This window comes from Candoia aspera, chromosome 3, assembly GCF_035149785.1.
Source record: "Candoia aspera isolate rCanAsp1 chromosome 3, rCanAsp1.hap2, whole genome shotgun sequence".
Classification (NCBI taxonomy): Eukaryota; Metazoa; Chordata; class Lepidosauria; order Squamata; family Boidae; genus Candoia; species Candoia aspera.
Window position 1 is genome coordinate 74,281,651 of NC_086155.1, and position 25,661 is coordinate 74,307,311.

The window sequence follows — 25,661 nt, forward strand, 5'->3', positions numbered from 1 at the left end:
CCTGCCATATTTCCTGGTGTTTTGTGGGCCCATCTGAATATTCTCAGAAAGCAAAGGGTTAACATATCTAACTAGGAAGTCACTCAGAGGACTTTCATTGCATAGTGGAAATCCAACTCTAACTGGTAGTTAACCATGATCCTCAGAATGAAAAGTCCTCTGAAAGCCCTGTGAAATGTTATAAAGGCATTAGGCCACTGTACTTCAGTTTAAGAAAAACTAACCATGTTTCCTCTCCTCTTCCTCCGTGTTGCTCTCTGTATATCCCTCGCTTTCATCTCGCTCACTGTCAGAAGCCCGCGAAGATTTCTGTGATGAGATTTTTTTCTTCCTTTCATGGTCTGTTTCATTGTCCGAGAGTGACTTTCCTGTTCCACTCATTTGATCACCAGCACGTGCTTCTTTATGAACTTTCCCAACTGATTTCTCTTCATCAGCTTCAAAATCTTCTTCATAGGCTGAAATAAGATGGCACGCGTATTGTGAGATAGGAAATTGAATGCATATTATTACTGGTTCTCGTTAACCCCCAAAGGGTTAAGTCCATTAGCGTTTTTTCTCCTTTGTACTTGACCCAACTTCTTTTCTTAAAAAATAGCAATACCATCATAGTTAACAGAGGACTGAAACTGTACAATGTGTAATCCTGTCATACTGTCAAAAACTTATTTTTGCCACTCCAATAAAAGGTGCGACAAAGACGCTGCCAACTCTAAGGTAACCATGTTACTTTAGAATGATATCCATGAACAGTGATTGGAATATGACTAATATATATTTTAAACCCATATTAACACCACAAGCTATCTATCAGCAGGAAACAAAATTATCTGTATTTTTGGTAGGTATGAATCTCCTTATACAGTAAGGTTTTTAAATACCTAAGAGTTTTAAATGCATCTCCTTCAAAATCTGATATATGAAAGAGTCCTATGCATTCATGGAATAGCTCCCTGTTGAGTGTGTGTGCGCGTGCGTGTGCGTGTATGTACTGTATATATATTCCCCTTTTTTACTACCCTTCTTAATAAACAAAAGTTAACAAGAAGCTATGCGTCAATCAGATACATTCTAGGGGCCCTGTATGACATTTTCTCACTTCCTCAATTTAATTGTCCACCCTGCTTTTATTCCTTTTATATTTTCCTCACATGTTCAAATGACAGAATGCCAAGAAGCAAGGGAGGGATCTCATGAGGAATCATTTAAGGAAATAAATTATTATCAGTAGAATGTGGCTAAAGCAGCACAAATCTGATTGTGTTGATCCCTCTCTTTTCTGCTTGTGAAACTCCATCAAAACAACTGGTATAGCAGTGTTACATTTGCTTTATGAAGTGCCAACACTTCCTAAATTATGTGCAGCAAAGAGGCTCATCATATCCTTTTATCACCTTTTAGACCAGTATTTCTCAGTCTTGCACCTTTAAGACATGTGGACTTCAACTCCCAGAATTCCCCATGGCTGGCTCGGAAATTCTGGGAGTTGAAGTCCACACATCTTAAAGTTGCCACAGTTGAGAAATACTGTTTTAGACAAAACCTATTTTATTCTCCTAGAAGATATTCAGTTCCTATCGCACACAGGATTCTGCTTAACTACTTTGGCTTTATTGATTGGTTCAGTGATAGGGATGAAAGCCACCTTGGGACCTCTAGAAGCTCTAGTTTGGCACATTTGGAAGACAGTGGGTTCAGGATGGCTGTTTTGGATCACTTCAATTTAAGGGATTTAGAACTTCCTTCATGCAACTTCTACTAACCAAACCATTTTCTCTTTTCACACTGTACCTTCATGAGCAGCACTTCTCTGGGTATCCTCAAATTTATCACTGTCTCTTTCTCTTTTTTTTCTTGTCTCCAATTTCATTTCTTCAGCATGTTCTGCAAATCCTTTCTTTGCTGCAGGAGTTGAAGGAAACTGGGACATTAAGACTTTTTTTTCCTCTCTCAGCTTGTATCTCACTTCCTCTTTCTTCCAATCTTCCTGCTTTGCATTATCCTCAAGAGTCTTCTTCTTTGGAGGTGTAGGCTTTTTGTCCAGGCCCATTGAAATGATACATCTGATAAAAGTTTAGTATAATATTATGAAAACGTACCAATAAAGTGTCCTGTTCTATGGATGACTAGAAAATAAAAATAGAGAAAGTTTCTGTATTTTTTTAAAGAAATAGAAACAATACGCAAAAAAAAAAAGATTTCTGTATATTAGAATTGTAGAAGTATTATTAAAATAGTTGGAGACATTTCAGAGGTTGTTTTATCAGCTAATTGACCTTAATGTAAAACTGTATCATGGGAGATATAAGGTTCCAATTCTTTAAACACACATATTTATTTCAAAGACCTTGGCAAATTCAGAGTCCTTTTTTGCGGGGAGGGGGCGGGATTTCCATCTGTCAGTCCATCTTCAGATCAATGGATTCATAATGCATTAAGAGGAAATATGGCAGAGTTTTTAATGTCTTTTTTTAAAAAAAAGGAATGGTGGATGAAGCTTAACTTAAAGGAAAATACAGGGTCAATTAATTTTATAAAATCAATTTTGAGGGAAACAGCCAAAACAGGCTTTCAGAGAAAAAGCTGTATGTATTGATGTACTAATTTGAAGAAAGCAAAGGACCACTTCAAGATCAGAATTCACTGGGCATAGAATGAACAAAAGCATTGAAAAATATTTCTGTAAAATTAGGTAGGTAGGTAGGTAGGTAGGTAGGTAGGTAGGTAGGTAGGTAGGTAGATAGATAGATAGATAGATAGATAGATAGATAGATAGATAGATAGATAGATAGATAGATAGATATGATTTCTTCCTCGGTTCCCCAATTAAATTCCAAACTAAGAATTCAAAGATTCATGGAGAGCTAATATTCCACATTCAGCTATAAACTTAGATTGTATAGATGCAGTTTATAGAAGCTTTATTTGGTTAATTTTGGCTTCTGTTATAATTTCCTTAGTAATTGGGGAATAAAAAGAAAGTTATTTTATGGGTTAGCTAAAAAAAAAGAAAAAAAAACAAACCCTAAGAAATCATTAAAGCATGGGAAGAAAAGACAATTTCACAATGGGCACTATACTATATTTCAGTATTCTTTTAATTCCTTACTATCTATACTATCTTTCCTTTAATTTGGAACATCATCCCCCCAGAGATTAGATTGGCCCCAACCCTTCTGGCCTTTCAAATGACCCTTAAAGCATGGTTTTGCCAATGGGCATGGGGACCAGGGCATGTGGCAGAGCCAGCCCAGTAGTTGTATTGAGTGTTATTGTTAGATCCGATTACCTTGGCTATGAAGTATATGAATTTTTATGAATTTTATATGCTTTTATAGTGTTCTTTTCTTGTTTTTTGTTGTGGCATTGTTCTTTTTTTGTTCTTTTTATATTTATTTTAGGTCTTTGTAAGCAACCCAGAGTCATATATATGAGATGGGCGGCAATATAAATTTGAACAATAAATAAATAAACAAATTCAACACTACCCATATGTTGAAAGATAGCTAAATGAACATAATTTTACTAGGGACTTAACATTACACACTCAATTGTTTTGCTCTTGCAAAGGGCTACAAATGTATAACAGTTTTATGGTAATTGGGCTTCTACTATTCCAATGCTTTGGTAAGCTATCGAATTAAGTGCCATGTAGTTGGGAAGGCATGATCTAAATCAATCCAATCAATCAATCAATCAATCAATCAGAATAGCCTGCAGTTGGAATAAAAAATAGTTTGCCTATAGAGAAGATTACAGGAATTTTTAAGCAAAGCAAAATCAATGAAAATGATTAAAATGTACAACAAAGATATGTCATAAGAAAACACTGTTCCTCAGAGTAATTGTTTGAAGCATTTTACTCTTCTCATACCTGGTTTTTGTCAAAATAAATTGGCATATAAGCACATTTATATGGCTAGACTGGAAACGTAGTGAAAAAGTATCACCACTGCTTGAATTTGCATGCTTTCCACTCCTCCGAAAGTGCTTATCACATTAGTGATAGCATAACATTTACATTAATCATGCAAATCTGAGTCTTAAGAGGAAGTGAAGTGTTTCTGGATGGTGCAGTATGCTTATCGGAAAAATCATTTGGCTCTCTGGGGGTTTCTATTTCTTTCCTTTCCCCATTTTTTTTCACTGCTGTTTATACAATATTTTTCTCAGTGGGAAAATGTGCGCAACTTTTTTGGCCTGTCACTGCTTTGCACATCAAAGAAATGAAAATATTACAGAAGAAATGGATGCGGTTAATGTTTTGATTTCTGGCAAAAGACATAAAGAAGGTTCCTGGCCTAGACTAAAAATAAATGCCATATTCTTTTATTTGCGCAATCAGCATAAACCAGTATCTTTCTCAGACAGGGAATGCCCAGAAGAGCCCATCTTTTGAAAGAACAATGTAATATATGAACCAACTTTCTGTATTTTTATCTTACGTTTCTTTGCATTGTACTTCCTAAACGTATTTCGAAAATATAGGTTAAATATTGCAATGCTGACAAATTATAAATAAGTATCCTACTGAAAGGAATTTGAGCCCAGAGTTGAAAAGGATTCAACAACTATTATCTTCACTGCTCTGTGAAGTGGAATTGAGCCACAAATACTCAAAAAGCCCAACCTATAGAATCCTAGGCTGCAGGATCTGGGGAAATGGAATTTCAAAACATATCACGCAAAGGATGTCATGCACTACGAGCGAAGAGAACAAACTATTTTGAGCCAGTCTAAGACATTACATTATACTGATAGATGTCTTAAGTTTACTGAGCTGAAAACTATACCTCAGTGCCTCTAACTGGCATGCTGATTGGTTATTTGCCACCAAACATTTAGATCGTCACTGTCAACATCTTCAGTCCTTTGCTTATGGAACAATGTGTACAAAGTGGGAATCTACATAAATGCAGCTAAAGTTACCCACACCATTGGAAAGCTTGCCTGAACTATGTCTCCAATCGTGGAGATGATTCTGATTATGTTCAGCTGAACATGCAAAGATTTTTCTTTCTAACTTTACAATCAAACCCCAAATCTCTGAGGCCACAGATCGTGAGGCCAGTCAGCTGGTAACAGCCTTACTGTGCCCCATCTTCCCTTCAAATATCCTCTGAACTCCCAAATAGGCTTAAGTATGTTTCAGTCTTCCTCCGCAGCTTTTTGACTAAAGTGGATATAAAAGTTAGATAGTTGGAAAAGATTTAATCCATCCCATTTTGTAGCCTAAATAAATGGCTCAGAAGATGTCCTATTCTATCAAAATAAAAAAATAATCAAATTCTGACTATATACAGTAGTAATATAATGTTATTGATTAGCCGATTGACCATATCAAGAGACTATATACAAAAATGCAAAATGTGTCTTGAAGCTTAGGCAAGAGAGATCTGAGATAATTTATGGCCTTGGATAACAGTTCTTCCAAAAACTTCCAGCTAGCATAAATTGACAGTATTGTGCAATTGGAGAATTAATGGGAAAGTTTGCTAATAACGATTTTGGAATCAAAATAGGTGCAGGGAAGGATCAGAAATTCCACAGAACAGTTACAAGTACAGAGGTTCTCCTCTGGATTTGTGTCTGAATAACTATTACTCATGGCAATTTTCTTTCACTGGAGTGCTCCAGCAATTGCTTAGTACTGATTTTTTTATATGGTTGTTATTGATACGATTACTGATTATACTTAGCCATTTCAGTCCAAAGTTTAAAATCAGTTTTTTTGGTTGAGACCTCTTGTATTCCCAGAATTATTCATTCTACCCTGGTAATTTAGATTTAGCCTCTGCAGTTCATCCTATTTTAGCATGCATATCCACTGCACGATGTGCTACAATTCATATTACGATGCAAACAGAGATCAATTTACTGTAGTAAAAAGTAACAGAGAATGGTGGATGTCATAAAAATTAGTGGGATAAGCTTTCTTGGGTAGGAGAGACTTTTGCTACATCTATGTGTTATTCAGGCTCTTCTTAACACTGACGCATTGAGTAGCTATTTGCAAATGGACCCCTAGATGTGAGTAGCTACATCTACGTACAGGAGTCGTTTTCACCAACATCACAGGTTGTAGCAATGCTATGGTGCTATGCACTGGACCCTTTCAAAAGCTTCTTCCATGTAGGGGTTCATTGGGAATCAAATGGGCCCAACACATGGACCCAGCTCTGAGGAAAAGATGAGGAGCACAATGTCACTCCTGTTCCATCAGATCATTTCTCGGAACATAAATATACAGGTGTACCATGCCACATAAAACTTATCAAGTGTGTTATGTCCCACGGAAATATACTGTATATAGAGAGAGATTTATTCCTAAATTATAATACAATTTATTTTCATATTAAAGATGCAGTGGGACTCTCTGCTTTATAATAAGACTTACATGATTTCTCCTCCAACGCTGTGATCCAAATACTCTTTAAACAGACAACTGAATAGGTATACCGCTTGAAAGAAAAAACTGGTGGCAAACTCAAGGCAACACTAATACCTCAAAACAAGTTGATAAATATCAAAGCATACCTATAGCAAGGAGATGATCTTTCCACATTGACAAAACCAAAGTATCCATGCTTGCCTCCTAGCCGAGTACCTTTCCGATGCTTATATTCACAGCAAGAACTTAATCGGTCAACCTGAATTCCACTGAGATAAAATGTGAGACTGAAGGGAAAGCCATAATGCCTCCTGGAGACAAACTGAAATGTTTCTGTAGTTGAGAAAAAGAAAAAAAAATCATTGGGGACTTTTTGACCACATTTAAGATAGACAAGGAACCAGTTCAAGACGAGCATATTCACACTTCTTCTAAGACTGTACGGCTTCAAGCTGTAAGTTGGCGGTGGCATGTTTCAAAGCTGTCCCAAATCAAAGGGATCATATATGCATAAAGAGGTAGTACTTCTGGGAGAAATTGAGGCTCAAATTCTCTTTGGTGAGCTTTCAAGGTGCAGAAACATTTCATATGAAGCCAAATGATATAGTTTGGGAAAACTACCACCACCCCATTGTGATACAACTGGCTCCTCATCAGGGATGAGAAATCTGTGGCCTTCAGGATGTTGCTGAAACACTGTTTGCAATAGCCTTAGTCAACACATTGAATATGGTTGTAGGGGGTTGGAGTTCAGCAACATCTACAGGCAACAGGATCTCCACTCCTGCTCTACGATATGCCAAGTAACACATCCCCTGCCATATTGATCAAAGTATTCCATAAGAGAAGACTAAAGAGCAAACAATGAGTCACTTCACACAAGGAACTTTTCTCATCTCTCTGGTGAGAGATGTCCCTGCTGTGTCTGAGCAATTACTGCCTTGCAGTATATGTAATTTAACTCCTGGTATTCCTTCACAAGTAGGGGTTGTTTTTTTTTTTGAGATAGTGTTTTTTATGGCTTAATCTAGGTTTGCAGTTGAAGCTTAAAAAAGGTAAGGCAATAAGGAGGTGGAAAGGATCAGGTGGCAGCTATCCAATCATGTTCTGCTGCAGGGCCTGCCAACTTTCAACTTTTTGAAATCTTAGGCTGTAAAGCAACACACTGGGTACAATTTGGAAGACAATCCAAATTCAAACAGGCAAATCAGCCAAGCAAATGGACTTGAGATTGGCACACTTTTGACTCAGGGCTGGAATTCACTAATGTATGGCAAACCAAATGTTCCCTACAAGACTGAGTAAATCAGACTGAGAATTAAGCCTCTATGGCAGTGTTTCTCGAACTTGACAACTATGAGATGTGTGGCCTTCAACTCCCAGAATTCCATAGCCAGACTGTCTTCCCCTATATCATTTGGCTCATTTATCAAGGCTATCTGAGACTTTTGTTTAGGTATCCAGTTTTTGAAGTCAAGGATTCACCAGGTTGTTGCTGTAATTCTGATGTCAGACAGAACCTTGTTTATTCCTGGGGTATATTATACTTTGCAACCTTTCAAGTCACTGTTGGAAAAAATGTCATTTGCTTTCCAGATTCTACTTGTTATAGTTGATCTGCCCTTCATTTTGTTATGATAATGATTTCTTGATTGTAATGGTTTTATTTTTGTTGAAGCTACCCTAGGAGCATAATGTACCGAAAGTTGTGGGAACAGAATTTAACAGAGGGAAATAAATGTAAGATGGAGACCCTTCCGAAACACAAACCAAGCTATAAAAACGATCAGCTGGTGTTAGCTTCATCATTCACACATTCACATATCATCTCCTTACTACATGACTAAACAGAACATGCCTTCATCTTGTTGTCAGGATGGAGTAAATAAATAAAAACAGCTTTATTTGGGTTTTCCTTGCCTTCTGTCAAAATTGCCCTGCTTGATACTATTATTTATGGCTGCTTTTGAAGTAATTCCGCTCCCTCTAAGCTGATGAACAATAACAACAACAACAATAAAACTTACTTCCAAGCAGGCATTAAAATCTAACTCTTGTTTTCTGCATTCTCAAGATCCCTCCCCATCCAATCCTCCATATGCTTACTTAGATCTTTATTGTTCTTTTAGTCAGATCCCATCTAGACTATTCTAATTTGTGCTTTAGTTAGGCCCAAACAAGATCAAGATCCCAGTGTTATCAGGGGAGAGGCCTTTACCTCAACATGAAACAATCACAGCAATATACCAGCTAGTTACACTAGAGACAAAAGTATATTTATGCCAGAGGAGGTTTTTTCCCATTGCAAATAGTAGGTATGTATGTGTAGGAGCACAAATATCCACTGGGATTACAATAAGGGATAATCTAGTTTATATCCCACTTTGGATCAAAGTCCTCAAATTTCCTATTAAGTGTTTTTTTTAAAAAATCATGCAACTGCTAATTGCATGAAGACATCTTCTCTAGTTTGACCCCTTACTTCTGTCTACTTTCCAACTGTTGCTTTGGGCCACTGCAGTCCTAAACGTCTGCACTCTCCATGTCAAATCTTACTAGTAATGCTTTAAAAAAAAAAAAAAAAATACTCCCTTACTCTCAAGTATCATTTACTGCAAGTCTGCCATGTTTCTTTTTCTCTTCTCCAGAAATGTATCTGCTATTTCATTCAGTAGCAACCTCACTGCCTTCTGCCATTCAAATGCATATTTATGAATCAACAGTTCCACTCTTGTTAGGGAATTAATTTCCCTGTTCTCCTTCATTTTTTTCTGTACCCCCCCCTTTTTTTTTATCCATGGCTTTCTCAAATACCACTCCAACTTCACTTTAATAGTTTCTTCATTAGCAACTGATTACTTATTCCATTACTCCTTGACCTCTTCCCCTGTTGTTGACCAGTCAGTCTAATACAGATTTAAGGCCTTTGGGCATAGACTACATTATTTCTACATTCTACATAGTGCCTAGCACTATGACAAATTAAATAAATGATAACTAATGATAGAAAAGCTATCATTCCTCAGCAATAGCCCAGGACCATGGCATGAGATTAATTCTACCCAGCATGCTATTCTTCCCTCATTTCTGCTGGCAATTATACCTGGAACAGCTTTGCTTAAGTCAACATCATCACCATTGATTCACATTCAGAATCAAACCTCAAGCCTGCATTCATTTCCCTTCTGGAGCGATAAACAGTTCACACTGATATATTATAGCTTCTTGTACGTAGATAATTTGGTATTCATTTTACCCCTGCAAGCATTTTATTAACCATGCATCTCCATCCAAAAATTAATCTAACCCACTGCATTTTGTTAAATCACCCCTGTACATCCCTCCTTCCATAATTTGCAAAAGTAATTGCAGCCTCATTTTCAATCATGAAACAGTAAATCTAGACTTGGTTTGAGGCAGCTGGAATATAAGTCCCTGGACACACATAAGCAGACTGAGCTTTGCAGAAATAATTTTGCTACCACTTCAACAGTTTATCCATATAAAAATAAGAGGTTGCCAGAATTCAGATGAATTCTTGGGTTTTTTTCAGGCTCACCTCCCTCCAGCAGTTTGCCTCTGTACACACATAGGTTTTCTCCTCCACAGTGTTGTTGATATATTTTTATTTCTTCCCGATAATCTAAAAGGTCGTATGAAAGGTGCACGGTTTTTCCCAAGTAGACCATGGTAACGTATGCATTGCTTTGTATTTGAGGCTTGTAGAATTTTCCAGTGTCCTGCATAAAAAGGCAGAAAACTCTACTGAAAAAGTTGGACTTTTCCACATGATATCCCATCCTATTCTAAAATCACTTCAGCGGTCACCCACTAGCAAGTGCTAAAATTCAAAGGAATTCCTACCATCCCAAGTATTTGTTGCACGTACCACAACAAAGGCCCTCCAACAGAAACACGGTAAACTACAACTGGAGCTTAATTTGGCTGTGTGAAGGTTTCCTCTATGAAGAAGAGTTGCCTTAGGGATATATGAAACTGCCTCTGACTGCCTCTGACAACCTGGTCTAGAATTATTGAATGATTGGCATGGGTTCTTCAGGATTTCAGACAAGTGTCTGAAGCTATCTGGAGATGCCAGCAATTGAACCAGGGTTAGGGTTAGGGTTAACCTAACACAAGTAATGGCTCCCCTTATAAGAAGGGGATCATAAATAAAACCTTTAATTTCCTAATGGCTTTAATTTCACAATGCCTTTCTATAAAACTACTATGAGACCACTTTTCAAATAGTTTGTACAGTACTGGTTACTGCAACTCCAAAAGAATATCGTAGAATTGGAAAAGGTACGGAAAATTGTATCTGTATGAAAAAAAAATACCGGAACAACTAAAACTTTTTAGTACAAGAAAGCTAAGTAAGAGGAAATGTAATAAGAGTTTATAAAATTAGGTATGCTGTGAGGATATAGAGAATACTGAAATTAGGAGTCATCCTATGATTCTGAAGGGTAGATGTTCAGGAGAGTGGAACCAAAGTCATTCTTCATGCCGAACATAAACAACTACATTTGAGGCTAGAAGATATCGTGACAGCACCCATATTAATAGTTTTAAAATAGGATTAGATGCATTCATTGAAGTTAATATAATTATTCTGTATCTCATTGTGAATAGTTCCCATACTGAAGCCTCTGATAAATCTAAAACCCTGCTGGAAAAGCCTGAAAAAAATAAAAAAAGAGAAGCATGGCATTTCAACTACATTTACTTCACTGGAGCCATCTGTTTTTATTTTGTGTATTTTATCTAACTAAAGCCAGTGGAAAGGAACATCCAGGCCAGCTCCATAGCCCAGATCAGCAGTCTAAGTCAGCATACCCTTCTCCCCTTTTTAACACTGGATTTCCAACTCTGAAAAAGAACTGGCATGGAAATATCTTGGTGGCTATGAAAAGGATCCAAAAGCAGATCTCTCTCCACCCTGGAGTAGAAGATTTGACAAATCCTATGATCTCTGTGATACTTTCCCAGCAATCATTAGACTACAGTCTAATAAAGCAGTATTACTGTTCATTGCCAAGAGTTTCAGTTTCAGAGTTGCTCAGGAATCAAAAACCCCACTGAACTTCAGGAAGTATATGAATTATCACTCTCTCAGTATATGCAGGAAATGCCCCACAAGTTTCCCTTTTATTTTCCCAATATTGAAATTACAGTGCCAAGGAGGCAAGGCTTATGAAGGCTTCTCTGAGGCTGGGAGGGAATATCTGAGTCAGATCTCCCCACCTGATGATCTTTGGATCATGAATTTAAAATATATAATTTCCTCCAGACCTAGTAAATATAAGATTGCAACCTAAGGCTATGAGTGGATTATCATTACATTTGCCACTAGCTTCTGAAACATTAGCTGGAGAACAATAGGGACAGGGCCTTCAGGTATGTGTCTTGCTCTTAGCCTTCTTCAGGTATCTCATACATCTCTCTCTCCCCATCCAGGTTTGATCCCCAATCACTGCAGTTGGATTGTGCAAATCTTCACATACATCACTTTTACAAAGTATTTCTTCAAAATACTTTGAGTGCTGTCCACTTCAGCAAAGTGGATCTAAGATATTTAAATCACACAGGTGTAGTTGCCAGTCATTGGAAACAAATGGGCTGAAATTGTCTATCTTACAGAGAGCTTCTTTTTATTTATATTTTATTTATATGCTTAACTGAAATTTATGGGATTTCAGTTAGTTGCCTACTTGTATTTTATTTAAAGTCATCATCCTCAGTTTTGGATTCACGTAGTATAAAATCTGTTCATTGAGACCAAGGAGCAGATATGCTTCCTGACATAGGTCATTACATACCTAGGGGAAAAGACATGACAACAGAGTGGCAATTATTGAGTTTATGAGTGATATTCAAGCCCTTGCAGATTCATCAGTGTGATTGCCCTTGACTTTAAACTTTATTCAAAAATGTTACACTTAGGCCTCTTTGGCCACAGATAAATGTCTTCAACCTGTATAGTTTTCAGTTCTTTAGTACAATGGACATCATATATAATATTTTGTCTAAAAGACTAAAACCTGTGCATTTAAATACAGCTTCTCTAGCTGGTAGGAATATCTGACCCTCTGCAAAAAAAAGGTCATCTTTCTTTTCCAAATTATTAGTTGCATCAATCTGCATCCACTTTCCTCACACTGGTGCCTTCCCCAAAATAGAGCAGAAGAATTCAGATGGCAATTCTTAGAATTCACAGCTAGCATTTTGGCACTGCTGTAGGTTGGGAAAAGGTACTGTATATTCTGAAAAATACTTTGAGGAAAGCTTGGCTGAAATAGCAGTAAAATTAGATTCAGGAGAACAATTCAGAATATTACATTTATCTATTCAAAGGAATGATATTAGGAACAAAACGAAGGTTTTACAGGAAAGGAGAATGTACTTAAGCAAATTTCCTTTATTTCTAAAACAATCTGTGTGCGTGATTAAAAAAGATGGGGAAAGGCATTTCTTTAGCAAAAAAAAAACCCAGCAAGGAGTATTTCAGCACATCTTCATATGCTTAGTAGAGGACATTACGAAATTACTTACATAAGAAAAAAGGAGAATAGTGGGAAGAAAAAGAAGAATCACCTTCATCAGCAATTGCTCCAGGCCATTTGATGAAGTTGTAGGGCGAAACCGTCGACCTCTTGCCCCAGGTTTCATGGGGCTGATGTTCTTGTCACTTCTGGGTGGTTGTGGAACAGGTATCATATAATTGTTAATAATGGGAAGTCTGTATGGGGATACTTCAGCTGAATAATCCATTGAACGCACAGGCCTTAACATCCCTTTGTCCCCCTGAAAAATGTAACAATATTAATATTCATTAATACTTACAGAGCAGTTGAAAGTTATCTGGCTAGAGTTTTCCATTTACAGTATTGGTTCCATGCATGGACAGCATATTTCTTCTTATTATTTTCAGCATGGATTCCCAGTTAAAAGGGATTCCTGAACCCCATGTATAAAACAGATTATTCCTTGACCCCATTTTGCAATAAACAATTAAGGTTCTTGACAAGTATTCAAAAGGCAGCTTATACGTGCAACAAGATCGATCAATTGTTACGGGCCTATCTATGAGTCAGATCCTGAACTGGAGGAACAAGGCTTGGCATGTTCTGAACTTGCAACTCAGGAGCCAGAGGGGTCTCAGCGATCTGCTCAGAAAGAGCAAGACCTTTCGAGGAGGGGCCTGCAGTTCTGAGGCAGTCAGGTAAGCTGCCACCTGTTGCAGGAGTGCAGCAGCTGCTGGGTCACCTGATCTAGAGCCTGAGCAGAAAAGATCCATAGCTCTTTTTCTGCTCAGTAAAACCAAGTAAGTAGAACAGCATGCCTGAATCAGTGCTACAACAACCAGGGCCGCAACTTGGGGGGGGGCAAGTGGGGCATGTGCCCCAGGCGCCGCACTGGAGGGCACCAAAATGAGCACGGGGGGTGTCAAAATGGGCACGGAATCCATGCTTGCCCTGGGTGACACAGGCCCTAGTTGCAGGCCTGACAACAACAGGTACTTGGGAGTTAAATTTCTCCTGACAAACTACTTTCTAATTTTGGACTTCCCTTCCTGGAAGTATGCTGCTTCTGATTTTCTGACTGACTTTTGGAAGGAAGAGACTCTACTCAGCTCTGATTCCTACACCTTGGATTTATCTGTACAGAACTTCAGCTTCTGAAATAAGGTTGTTTTCCTTCAGCTTTTACATTCCTGCACTGTGGGTGAGATTTATAGCTACCATAAAGACCATTTTTTCTAAATCTTTTTTTTTCATATAGTATTTATTAAAGAGATAAAAATTAACAAGAACTAATATAAAGAGAAGAAAGAAAAGAAAAAAGAAAACAAAGAAAAAGCCAAAAGTGCCATTTTTTTCTAAATCTGTTCTCTTGCATATTGCTGGTTGAGGACCTAAACCAAATTACTAACTGCATTCAGAGATTTAGTTTTAAAAAATACATTCAGATTAATAAATCTGGAGGAGCTAAGAGTGACGTACATGTGGAGTGCTAGCATCAAGCCAAGTTTTGCAAGCGAGTTGTCCAACAGACATACTGATTTTCTAATTCTACAATCCTAGTTTTACCCATATTGTCGGGGACTGCTAGAAGTATAAAACCAGCATTATCTAAAAGACTATGACTTCTAAAGCCTGAAATGTTTAAGCTGAATTTGAAGACTATCTTCCCATATCTAGGGGGTATTTACAAGGTGAGTCCAACACAATTCATGGATAAGGTTGTTGCTATAACAGATAGGTTCTCCCCTCCCTGACAAGTATCCCAGTCATTTTTGCACTGACTGAGCATCTGACACTTTGCAGTGTGGTTGGGCATGATTTATTAGTAGTCTTAATATCTGTAAACATTGCTTAACTTTAATAATATATTATTTAATTTTATTAATAAAATGCAGTGGTCTACTCCAGGCTGGAGCCAGTGTGTGCAGCTGGGCCTACTCACACCCTTTTGATGTCCTTCTTTCACCACTACTGCCCCACTGGAGCTCCTGGAGCTTAGGTTGCTCCATTTTGTGGCTCCTTTGCTTCCCATAACCATGTCCTCTTGTCTGTCTCCCAGGTTCAGGTAATTATGGTGAACCATGGTTAAGGGTAGAAAACTATCTCCAAGCCTTGAATATACATTTGGTTTCAGCCACTCTACTTTCCTCACAATTTGACTGTTTTGCTTGGCCTAACCATGCCAAAGCTTAGCACGGTGTGAAGCAAATCAGGAATCAGTGAGTATTCAGGAATCAGTGAGTAACCGTAACACTGCAACATAAAACAATATTTTATGAAGTATTTTGATCTCACAAACTTTCAGAAGCTATAAGCTGACTCCAACTTAATTCAGCAGAGCAGTAGTACTGGAAATTAGGGCTACACAGAGCTTCAAGACATGTTTTTCCCTCTTTCCCCCTCTCCATTATATTTGTCTATGTATACATGCCAGAAGCTATACTCCATAAAAGGCAGGGCTAGGACAAGAAAAAACTGAAAATTAACTGCCCATAAATAAAGGATTGTATATCATTTATAACACTGATTCCCCATCTGTGTATACCAACCATTCTCGCTCATACAGAGAAGCACAAAAATAACAACACATTCCTCTTCCAGCAGAAACAGCAAGAAAAGAAGGAAAAAAACGTATAGAGTTGTAGTAAGGGGAACTGCACTAAGAAGGCAAAAAGAAGGGGAGCCACAGTGGATGACAATGAGGAAAGAAGAAAAAGGACCTGAAGAATGAAAGAAGGGAAAGAGAAAGAAGTCACATCTGTCCATTACAGAAATGGTGGACATTCAGGAGGCAGCATTTTCCAAGCAACATCTAATCTTCAGAGGCATCCATGCTCTTCAGCAGTGAAATCCTTTGCATCTCTTCTCCCTTCCTCTATTTTCAGCAGCTGCTTCTCTTCATACCAGGGAGATGACCCCCACACCCATTTGCAAATAATTGTAACAAACACATGCCCTTCCTTGCCATCAAGAGAATTCATTCTGTATTACCTTGCATTCTGCTATTTAAAAAAAATGTACTAGAAGATCCCTTGTGCCTGATTGTATAAAATGACTTTATATTCTCATTCTTCCTATTGAAGTGCATGTATAAATATGTAAAAGCTAACCTCGCTGGCAAACTGGTATTCTTTTTCAACGGTGAGAAACTTTGGTCTGGAGCTCAAAACAGTCTTTGATGAACCTTCTGTCGTGACATTTCCATACAGGGGTTGAAGTCGGACCGACTGTTGTACATTTCCTGGAGCAGTGCTTGGTCGAGGGTAAGTAATCTGCACCATTAATAGAAAAGGAGTAAATGCTTAAGATAGGTTGGGTAAACTAGTACTCTGTAAGTATTTATTTACAGCTCCAAGTATCTAAGACCACTGGATTTGTAATCAAAAACAGTAAGAGGACTCCACACTACCTATCCTTAAGAACATGTGGCCTATGCACATTTCAGAAAATGAAATTGCAATCTGTCTACTGTTGGTCTTTTTGTTTCAAAATGGATAGATGAAGGTTTTGCACCCATATTAATTTATGTTCCTTAAAATAATTGCAGAAAAAATGCAAAACTATTCAAAGGATCAAGCCAATACTTATTTCATTCAAATACATATTCAAAAATGGCTATATTCTAATACAGATATATTTAAAGTGGCCAAATTATGTAGAAGATAATATTGGTATATGAGACTTCTCAAGAAATAAAGCAAGTTTTTTTATGTATTGTCAGTCCACAATAGGGCATACAGTTCCTTTATACCCTAATCCTTTATACCCTAAAGGATCAATTGGGCACACACTAAATTGGACACATGAATAAGTTACATGAATTGTAAGAGGCACATTTTTTTCTAAATGTTGGGACTGCTGTTTTGATCCAGGCATTCATGTTGTTTTGTGTTTTTTTAATTCACATATATTTTAAGCTACCCACTGCCATTTTGGAATTGGGTGGCCTTAACAAATTTGGTAAATAAAAAAAAATAAGTAAATGTAATGATTGCCTATTCCAAAAAAAGGAGTCTCATCAGTAATTACTAGAGAAAACTAATTTATTGAATGAATAGTATGCAAAGTACGAAGAAAGCTGAGAATGAGCAAAAGCGCGCCAAATGCAAACTTAAAAAGCCTTGCTCCCGATGCGAACCCTCCCCTCAGGCTAGCATAGCAACCACCCACCCCAGACGCTAGCAACCGTTAGAATCGGCCTGAGAAAGTAACCTTGAACAGCAGAGATAACCCAAACATACATTCCAGAAGATCACAAGTCAGCACAAAGGAAATTTACCAGCGTGGCCAGGCAGGCACGCAACTGCAGATATGACATGTGAAACGTTACAAGGAACCATAAACATCGGAACGGGAACATGACAGTAAAACCTACAGTACTGGCCTTGAGTAACCAAATCTCCATATTCAAGTTTCCTAAAACATCAAAACTCATAAAGTGGCCTTAGGCACCTAGGTCTTTTAGCAAGCCATATCTTGCAAGGTTGTTATGAGAATAAAATGAGATAACTACAGAATATATGGCCCATGCTGAGCAAAGAAATCTCCAGCATTTTTTTTTTACCAATTCAGTGATGAAGGAGAATTTGCTTTAGAAGTCATTTCGAACTGGAAGAGAAATTCAGAGAAATTCTCATGGTAAAATGGGTGTCAGACTCATTTAGTTTCCAGATAGCCAAGGTTTATTTGTGAATATCTTATTTTCACTGTTCAAACATTTCTTCAGTGGATCTGCAGCCTTCCTGTCTTCCCACACTTCACTAAAATTCCAACAGAAGGTATTATAAACAAAAGCTTTCTAATTGACTTTTTCAGTAGTGGTGTTACTTTCACCAGTAAAAAGGACTCCTTCCTTGAAGAAATTCTGAAAAATGTCCATCCAATTTCTCCATCTATAAATTTGGTGGAGATCTGCAAAAGGTCATTTATGCCCAAATCGATGCACAGCACCTTGAGATCCTTTGGAGTAAAAGGGAATAAAAATTTTATGATAATCTCCGAGTGCTGCAAATTTGAAAGGTGTTGCTTTGATTCCAGTTAGACCTGGGCTCCAGCTCTGGGAAGCTTTATAAACAGAATTGAAACAGGACTATCTTTCATCCTACAGGGCCTTGCTCCAGACTTACCGAGTGACTTGATTGTCCTCTGTCACTCAACCTGCTGCGTCCAAAGCGATTTCTTGGTACAGTGGGTGGATGTGGGGGAAGTAGGTGATGTGTACTACCTACTGCCTTTCTTGATCGTTCCACCTAAATGAAAGAGAAATGGTAGACCTGTTCAGACATTACACACAAGTGTACAAGTTACCTTATGAGCAACTGTGAGCAATCTCCTTCTCCATGTCCTGTTGGTGACATAGGTGCAGAGATGGTCTCCATTCTTACAGCCTGATGGCCTCTAGCAGGGACTTAGTTCTATATATGAACAATTCCATGTGAGCCACAATCAGGCTTATGTAGATTCATGCAGAAGCAATTATCAGTAGAGCTAGTGTGGCTGCTGCAGAGAACTGTGCTATAAGCATATGGCTAAGGCAAGGGAGGGCCTGCTTGCTGCTCATCCAGCATTGGTTTGAACATGGAAATGTAATGCCTGAACATGGCTTGAGATGCCCGAGTAAACAATATTGTTAGGAAACTACACTCTCTAGGCAAAGCTCTTTATAAATAAGACCTCTGCCCAGCAATTCAACCAATATTTTCAGATCCCTGGAGAGAATCAAGACCAGCACCTGAACCTACAGATATTAATAATTTGGCTTTTTTTTTTTTTTTGCTGTCTTCAAGTCTGTCTTAACTCCTGGTGACTGCCTCTACATGTCTATGCAGTTTTCTTGGACATACAGTATTTTTGGAAGTGGTTTGCCATTGCCTGCTTCCTAGGGCTGAGAGAGAGCGACCATCCCAAAGTCACCCTGCTGGTTTCATGCCGAAGGCAGGCCTAAAACCTTTTATAGTGAGATGTGTGGTGTACACATTTAATTAATTAATCAATCAATCAATCAATCAATTAATTAATCTATCTCGTGGTCTCCTGGTTTCTAGCCTGGTGTCTTCAACCACTACACCAAACTGGCTCTCAAATTGGCTTTTATATTTATATAAACGTGTTTATGCCTCACCGTGAGAAAATGATGAGGAAGCAGTAGCAGAATATAGCCAAATACCCATCATGAACAGAATAAAAGACAAAGAAATAGCAGTCTGATTACTATACGTAGGTAAAAGGAACCGCTCACGAAATCGGCCCAGGCATAGGGCCACTGAACTTGGGCTGCATAAACAGGACAATCATTAGAAGGCAGCCAAGAAATTCAGAAAACCCTAACTCTTTTGGTGTTGCCTAGTGATCACTGAGACTGTTGCAACCCAGAGCTGGTAGCCCTACACAGATATGTATCTCTTAAGAGAAGTCTTATCAATGGCAATCAGCTCTAGTCCTGGAACAAGTCCAGAGTCCATTCACAAAGAAGGAAGTAATTACCTTGACTCGCTGGATACGCTCTCGCCTGGCAGAGCTCTCAAGTCTTCTTTTTACCTCAACCTGATGATGTCGCTAATAGGAACATTTAAAAAAAAAAAAGACAAAATCACATGTCAGATTTACTGTACCGTTCCATCATTACTGGAAGCAATGAGAACAGCTAGTCTGCATTGTTACACCTTTCCCTCTTTCCTGCCAATCTTGAAGTGATGTTTTTTCTTCCCTGTTCATAACCCATTGCTCTGGCAGCCTTTGGGGGGAGTGAAGAGGATGACTTGGGTCTGGTTTTTTTTTATAAAAAGCAAAACAAAGTCCCCCACCCCAATGGCTGCACATACTGATTGTGTAGCAAGGTTCGTGTCAAAGAGCAAGTAAGTGAATGTCAAGTGATTAAAGAACATGAGTTTTATTCAAATAGCTATTACTAAAACATGTACAAGGGCTGTATAGCGTTAAAAAGCCTCCAACTTCCAGGCAACCTGTTCCCTTTCTATGTCTTACTTCTGTCTTTTCAAACCGCATCTCCCAGCAAGCAACACACCCAGCCTCGTTGATGATGATGTTTTATATCACTTTTAAGAACACAAGCAGTACTGTGAGGACGCTGAAGGGAAGGGATGGGAAAATTATACAATGCTTTAGCAGTCTATGGAATTTTATAAAATCCCAATGTAATTTTCAGTGCACACACAGGGGCAAAGTGTGGTGCCTGTTTCTGTAACATTTTGTCCCATTTTCTGCAATGCATCACAATAATTGGGGGGGGCTTGCAGCAGAAAGGAAAGAAAAAAGAGGTGGCAATTCCCAAGCAGTCCAAACATTTCACCACTGTAATGCCTAGTGGCCACATGTTGCATAATTAAGCACTGCAGCTTCACCACTCAATAATGAAGTAATTTTCTAAGATGAATGCAGTGAACAGATCTATCACCTATACCACAATAAGTGGAGAGGAGTGCTTAAGTGTTGAAAAATTATCTGGACAAGTACAAGCATTTTTCCAATGCTTCTTAAAGCTGCTGTTAGAAATGGAGCATACCAGGTTTCCTTTGCAAGGAAGAATAACAAGACACTCTATACCTAATGAGCTCTTGTGAAAATGTCTTTTAAATGTAGACAGCAGGTGCTAGGTGTGGAGTGTCATGTCTAACTTAATCCTGAGAGACAACCATTTTTGCAAGTTTCTTAGGTAATAGGCAATAAGCTCATATATGTAAATCCCTCCGGGATTTGGATCTAGTAACACTTCTATGAATGTTATAACCTAAGACTGAGATCCTCAAAAATCCAGTACCTAGCTGTGATGCCTTGACAGAACTACCGTTTACCATCCTTGACCATGCAATCCTGGATTTAGTCTCTGAAGCTACAGCAGAGCTACCATATCTAGATAGCAAAAATCCAGACAACCACTAGATGGCAACAAAGACACAAAACCTCTTTAATGTTTTGGTGCCATCTAGGGAGTCATCTAGATTTCTGCAGTAGGCAAAATTTTGACACAGTGCTTACTACCAAAATCTCTTAACTTTACTATGAATGCTGAAACATTTTGTCTTAATCCTGAATAAGACCTTGCTTGGTCTCTTGCCTATCAAGAGATCTAAGTACTAAAGCTAGATTTTGTCCCAGGACTGTGTTCTACCTAGAACAGGAGACTTGTACCTGCTGGCTTCTTCCCCCATTTGTAGCTAATTTAGGGCTTGCTGTGTTCTCTGCATGGTATTCTGAAGAACAACAAGCTGAAAATAAAACATGGGTGCTCTCCTTTTACATGCTCCCAGGAACACCTAAAGAATATACAATAAGACCCAAACAAGCTGTACTGTTCCACAGAAAAAGCCAGTGAGCTTAAGTAGTCCTGTTCAACCATATCTGTACAGCTTACTGTGTTGTCAAGACACACTCTTAATTAGTACATCAAATCTAAATCTTGAATATGAAATCACAAGCTAGAAATTTGGATATTTTGGCACACGGAATTTCCCAAACATGGAATTTCTCCTCTTTGCTTTCTACCTTCAAAGTAATTAGGTTTGCAAAGATCTTCCATTTATGAATTCTCTTTAGCTTATCCACTGTGATCAGATGAAATTCCCCCCGCGCAACAAGAAAGCCTCATAGAAAGCTTCTATTTGTATTTAACTGCCTCATGAAAGAAGAAGGATCTGTCTTTAAGAATGAATAGATACGTGTTGTCATATATTGTGCATGATGTATGGATAGGCCCAAATATAAGTGTGTTTGTATATGTTTTTGAACAAATGAGGGAGAGCAAGTGCTACATCAGTTTTCTTCAACAGCAATCACAAAAAGGAAAATGTCACCAGTGGGCCATTTGCTCAGGATTTTTAAATAAATAAATAAATATTGTCATGGCAAAACAACAAATAGATATTGTATATGCCCCAATATAGCTCATAAGTAAGTAAAGTTCTCTGATATATGAGATGATCAAAATCTTTATGTGGTAGCCATACTCTTCTGCTACCACTTCTCATATTCAAACGAGTTTAATTTACACTCAAAATACATGCTACAGTTTATGTAACAAGCTTCCCCAACTTGGTGCCCTCCAGATGTTATGGATTAAACCTCCATCCTGGCTGGGGGTAATGGAGATGTAATCTATTATATCTGAAGGATCCAGACTGAGATGAGCCACTATTTTTCATTCCAGCAGAAGCATCATCATTAAAAGCCACCTGAGAGATCTCCTGTCTCCATTCCAAAGGTCCATGCCCCAACATTTCCTTTTCACGGGCCCTATTTAGATCTTTCTTTTTACCCCCAACCTTTCCCCACTATCCTTATCTATTTAATTTTCTTGTTTATCTCAGGAAAGGAAATGGGGAGAAGGGAATATAAAATTTCTATTATACTCCAAACCAAATAATAAGTTTCCTTTGCCATCATTTGTCTTCCAAAGCAGACTCCAGACTCTTTATGTATAGGAGGAAGGGTAATGGAAGTCCATAACAAAACTCTCTTTGTGGATTCCATTGGCAAACTGTTAAGAACTACTGGCTTAGATGATCCATAAGACTTCTTCAAAGATTCTGGCTGTGCAAGGTGTTTCTGATGTTACCAGCTGTTTGACCAGCCAGGGGAGGAAAAGTTATAGTACACTGCTAAATAATCTCCATGTTTGTGCAAGTGTGTATGTGTGTGCACATCTGACTTAGGTGGTACCTCCTTAGAATTCTAAGGTTCTAAGACAGTTGGTCTCAACTGCTGCTTTCTGTTCTTCAGAGAAGTAGCACATGGATTTTTCAACTTTGCCAAGAACCTCTATAAAATGAATGCTGACCTCTTAGCAAGGCTCAGAGATCCAAAGTTCTTAGGGGTCTGCTCCTGAACCATATATCTGAGTTATAGGTGAAACCATGGGAAACAGCAGCATCACAAAGGAAATCAGAAGGTAGAAACAACTGATGGATTGAACCAAGCTAGATGAGGCCTACCTCCAGCCATGTTTCCACCTTTTGTGTAAATGAAATAGCATCTGCTCCTCCCTGTCCTTGCTCACTCTTTGTATCTATGCTTCTGTTTGTTCTTGCCAGTTTTCCGTGACCTTTGGTGTTCACATGGGTAGAAATAAGCATTTCTCTGATGGGCTGTGACCAGTTCTTGAGTACACAGATGGGACATGACCTCCTGCTGCCTTTCCCACAGGAGATGACTGTGTGGAATCTAGTGACCAAGGGATCCTTACATTCTGAGATCTTGCCAGTTTATTAGTTCTGGCCAATTACAGGTCATTCTCTTTGCTTCTTCCCTTAACTTTCTTTCCTGACAATATGAAATTACTGGAGAAGATATTATAGTTGTTGTTATTATTATTTATTTATAAAACAATGGATTATCTTTTGACAACTAATTTCTCTCTCACTTAGGGCATTCTCCTAGAATTTATTCTACATTAACAACTATAGAATAAATGACATTACTGATTCTATCATCATAATTACTAACGTAAGTTAGAACCACAGACACTTCTTAGGTTAGAGAATCAATACAGATTACTTCTGAAACAAAACTTAAGCTTTTTAAATGTTCTTAAAATTTATGTCAGGCTTCACACCAATTAATCACAACTTTCCAGATGCTCAACCCCTTACACAGGAGTTGACTTATCTTGGCAGAAGACTCTCTGACATAACTCAGCTAGATTGGAAACTTTACTGCAGATAAGAATGAAGCCTCCAACACAACAGTTGATTGACCATAGCAGAGCAAGGAATTCAAAGTTTTATATATCTATGTTGCAATGTTTAAACTCTCAGATTCCCCACCACCACCTTTCTAAGCTAATGGACTCTTGGCTAGTCTCTTGATAGCCTTGGCATCTGGGATATATTTTCATAATGGTTCTCTCTAGCCTGGGAGCTGCTGGTTCCTGCCTTGCCAGTTTCATCACTTACAATTAGGACAATTCTTCTGCTCCAATGTATTTTAGAATTTTCTTGCAATTTGGCATCAATATTCTATTCATAATTACTAACCCACGATAACTTTCAAATATGTGAAAACTGGGTAATTACAACATACTGATGGGTTACTAATCAGTGGTGTAGATCTTCCACCAATCTAAGATATTTAATGACATTTCCACATGTAGATGTTCTCAGAAATCCTGAATATGACTATGAATATGACTTTTGAGAACAGTAGCCATAATATAACCATACTTCCATATCAAGGACTTTGTGGAATATGGCCTGAGCCAAGCATTCCCGTATATACTTCTGATGATCCTTCTTCATGGCATTTAGTCGATATTCCTTGTCTGATATTATTCTTCCACTTCTTGAGATCTGCCATAAAGAAAACAAAATATGCAGCCAGAGTGCGTTGGGGAAAGAGGATCTAAGAGTTATACAGCTTCTCACCATAAACTAAAGCATTTTCATCATAATCTTAACCTCCTCTGTGGGCACTGAGATTAAAATAAGCAAAGATTTCCCTATTTTCTCTAGCAAAAGTGTATATAACCAGGACCTTGTTATATATGCATCAGAGAGACTGGCTAGGTTCTTCTATCATGAAGTTTTGCTTGGCTTTTAGTCAAACTAGAATTCAAAAGAAAAAAAGACAATAGCACTCCTCTTGTCATCTAGAAAAAAACATCATAGAGGAAATGCTTTGCATATTAGCGAAAAAATAAGGTCACTGGGGCTTACCTCCAGTGAGTAAGTATAGGATTGCAGCCTACCAAAGCTAATGAGGGGGTACAGAAATCAGCTGGTGGCTTATCTTTTTTTTTCTGTGTCTGTATTTTCTATCCATTACAGCAAGGGTGGGCAATTTTCTTCCATCACAGGCCACGTTTACCTACAGGGGTAACCTGATAGGCCATATGGTGGGCAATGTTGATGAAACTAGTGGGTGGGAATACCCCTTCTCTTTCCAAAACCCTCCTTTCTCTTTCCCAAGCATGTGGTATAGGGAGTTGAACTAGCTTTCTGGATTTAAAATGAGCCCAAGAGGCCTTTCTGACCCACATGTTTGTTATAGCTATGTTGGTTATTATAAGCAGAAGGAGGGCTTCTAAACTCCCAAAGCTGAATTGCTGGAATTTAATTTTGGCATCCTTTTTAAAACACTCACATCCTTTCAAGCATTGAAGAGTAGCCTTCCAATTATCAACTGGAAACATGCACTGACACACCAGATTTATGAAGCCACTCAAGAACAAATCATGCCTGAAAAAGTATGGAACAGCAGCCTGGTAAGAAATAGCTTAATATTAAGCTTTCTAGTTGGTGCCATTCATGGGTAATAATGATTTAATATAACTATGCTAAAAGCCCAAGCTCTGTGCCAAGATAGCAAGTCTATGTAGAACCTAATCAATCCATGTCACCAAAAGGTCTCCTGTAGCATTAAAATAGGTTGCTGCTGTATTATTGATAGTGAGCCAGGTTTATTAAGATGGAACAAAGCTTCAAATTCCATTAATACTTCTTCATCAGTCATTCCCAGTGTGTTAGACATCTTGAGCACAGAACAGGCTTATTTAGCTTCAAATGTCACTTGAAAATGCTAAGTGGCTCATTTGGTAGCATGATTCTTCTCTACATGGCTTTTATTCAAATGCTTTTTGACCAAACAGTCTACTGTTCCATATTACCAAGATTACCTATTGGATTCTCATTTTATCAGGGTTCCTTGTTTCCTATACAGCAGACCAACACAAAAAAATCCATAACCGTTTTAATACACTAGAATATTGCCTTCCTCCTTTGAAACTGAAGATT

At 38.2% G+C, this 25,661-nt stretch overlaps 1 protein-coding gene across 1 annotated transcript in view; it reads right to left on the minus strand.

The window, feature by feature from the left end:
- ERICH3 (glutamate rich 3) overlaps window positions 1-25,661 on the minus strand; it is a gene marked incomplete at its 3' end in the record, with an annotated part of 55,050 nt that overhangs the window by 22,312 nt on the left and 7,077 nt on the right. The window contains exons 3-11 of the mRNA XM_063299861.1: window positions 24,093-24,218; window positions 19,402-19,473; window positions 18,045-18,167; window positions 16,029-16,190; window positions 12,989-13,198; window positions 9,951-10,131; window positions 6,538-6,724; window positions 1,792-2,063; window positions 225-458 (exon numbers count right to left, since the gene is read on the minus strand). Of these exons, the coding sequence (XP_063155931.1) occupies window positions 225-458; window positions 1,792-2,063; window positions 6,538-6,724; window positions 9,951-10,131; window positions 12,989-13,198; window positions 16,029-16,190; window positions 18,045-18,167; window positions 19,402-19,473; window positions 24,093-24,218 (1,567 nt within the window). The remainder of the gene's footprint in view (window positions 1-224; window positions 459-1,791; window positions 2,064-6,537; window positions 6,725-9,950; window positions 10,132-12,988; window positions 13,199-16,028; window positions 16,191-18,044; window positions 18,168-19,401; window positions 19,474-24,092; window positions 24,219-25,661) is intronic.